General features: G+C 31.9%; 1 protein-coding gene and 2 non-coding genes across 3 annotated transcripts; all 3 read left to right on the forward strand.

The window, feature by feature from the left end:
- Positions 1-287: 287 nt before the first annotated feature.
- Positions 288-369, forward strand: K450DRAFT_t123. The gene has a single exon. It is a non-coding gene; the product is annotated as a tRNA-Tyr (tRNA).
- A 94-nt stretch (positions 370-463) lies between these two features.
- Positions 464-534, forward strand: K450DRAFT_t124. Its single transcript has one exon. It is a non-coding gene; the product is annotated as a tRNA-Met (tRNA).
- Positions 535-653: 119 nt separating this feature from the next.
- On the forward strand, positions 654-959 carry K450DRAFT_216424 (uncharacterized protein; the record flags this gene model as incomplete). Its single annotated transcript, XM_051584853.1, has 1 exon — positions 654-959. The coding sequence occupies exon 1, from the start codon at positions 735-737 to the stop codon at positions 957-959; it is 225 nt and encodes a 74-aa protein (XP_051439906.1). The 5' UTR covers positions 654-734.
- Between the last annotated feature and the right edge of the window lie 1,027 nt (positions 960-1,986).

The raw sequence follows: 1,986 nt of genomic DNA on the forward strand, positions 1-1,986 counted from the left end.
CCCTCCGGGGCGACGAGCGCCCGGGACCCCAGTATCCGGAGCGAGTCCGGCCCCGGGTCTATATCATTTTTCCTTACCTAATAAGGCCATCAAAAAAAGTATGTCTCCGTATCAATATAAGGTTGTTCTATTAGACTCTTTACATTATAAGTAAGATAAATTTACTTAAAAAATTTACATATAGATCAAGGTTAAATAAAAGTCTCTGCCGGGGTGAGCCCGGCGGCTATTTAGACTAAATAGTGACTCAAAATAAAGAATTGATTTCATTTAGAATAAATATGAAAGAGGTAATACTGATTGGTCAGTGCGCGAGCTGTAAACTCGTGAGCCTTGTGCTCCTCGGGGGTTCGAATCCCTCTTACCTCATATTAAATAAAATCTAGGGGTCCAGAATCTTATTCCAGATTTCCTTAAGTAAAATTCTCTTTCCCTTGAGTTCCTGCTCGAGGATTAAATCAAATGCGGGTTGATGTAAAGGTTGCATACTAGACTCATGATCTGGAAGTGGTAGTTCGAATCTATCACCCGCACTTAAATGAATATTGGAAGAAGATTTAAATTCAAATCATTCTTTTGTCCTTGGATTAGTTATAACTAAGGATAATTTTATAGAGATTTGTTAAAATTAGAATTAATAAAAGTAACAGAGGAAAACCTAAAAAAAATTTATCGATCAATAGATCAAGTCAAATGTTTAACTTAACCAACCCTAGGTTGGAGATAAGATTATTATGTTAGCAGCAGCTAAAATTATCGGATCTGGATTAGCAACTATCGGTCTAGCGGGAGCTGGAGTTGGTATTGGACTAGTATTCGCAGCTTTAATTAACGGAACTTCTAGAAACCCATCTCTACGACCTCAATTATTCTCTTATGCAATTTTAGGATTCGCATTAACAGAGGCAATTGGACTATTCGCATTAATGATGGCATTCCTATTACTATACGCATCGTAGTTTACTAAAAAATTCATCCTTTTGGGGTTCTCTATTATCACCTTCCCGTGGTGAATCCTGTTAGTAAGGTCTATACCTGAAACTAAGTATAATAAATCCCTTTTTAAGTAAAGATTGGGTTTCTATACCTTTAATTAAAAACAACCGTTAAATATTTTAAAATATAAGTAATGAGAATTTTTTAAAATAGAATTATAGTCTATTCTAAATATCCAAGTAGGAATAGTCCTCCGGTAAAAGATTCTCATTGGGAATGTAAATCACATTTAGAATAATATCCCTTAAGTATTGTTCAATATCGAATTGATTATGTTATCAAGATTAAATTTAGCAGCTGCTACAGCTTTTTCAGGGCTAACTGGTGTTTTTACAGGGATTTATGTTCATCATAATTCTGTAAAATCAAACGAAGAATTTGCCCAAAGAGAATTTGAGCGAAAAAAAGAATTAATTCAATTTAGACATGATTTAGAATTAGAACGAAATGATTCTAATTATCTTACTCATATTTTAAATTCAGAGACTTTATCTAATAAAGTCTCTGAACTTAAAGATGAATCTTCATCTTTATTAAATAAACCTTCTATTTCAACAGATTCTGGGTCTTTGGCCCAGAATTCTCTCTTAGGGGAAGATTCTGTTGGATCTGTAACAAAAGCTTTATTAGAATCAAATTCTATTCATGTACAGGAATCTAATATTTATTCAGTATTAGAACATCTTCCATTACCAGTAACAGCTAATCAACATTTTGCTTTTTCATTTTTTATGTTTAATATGACTGTTTTAATTTGTCTAACTGGTTTAATTTTAAATCATTATTCTAAATTATACGGTGACCAATATTTGGACAAATTACCTAAATGGATTTTACCTATTGCAAAACATTATTCTAATTTAAGAGATTATTCTAATAATTATTACATCTTTACAATTTTTGTAACCACTATTATGTCAACTATTGGAAGTATGATTATGTATTATTTAGGGTAATTTTGTTATATCAAAATAATTTTCCTCTTTTTTT

This window comes from Umbelopsis ramanniana (assembly GCF_025399195.1).
Source record: "Umbelopsis ramanniana AG unplaced genomic scaffold K450scaffold_161, whole genome shotgun sequence".
In the NCBI taxonomy this organism is placed as follows: Eukaryota; Fungi; Mucoromycota; class Umbelopsidomycetes; order Umbelopsidales; family Umbelopsidaceae; genus Umbelopsis; species Umbelopsis ramanniana.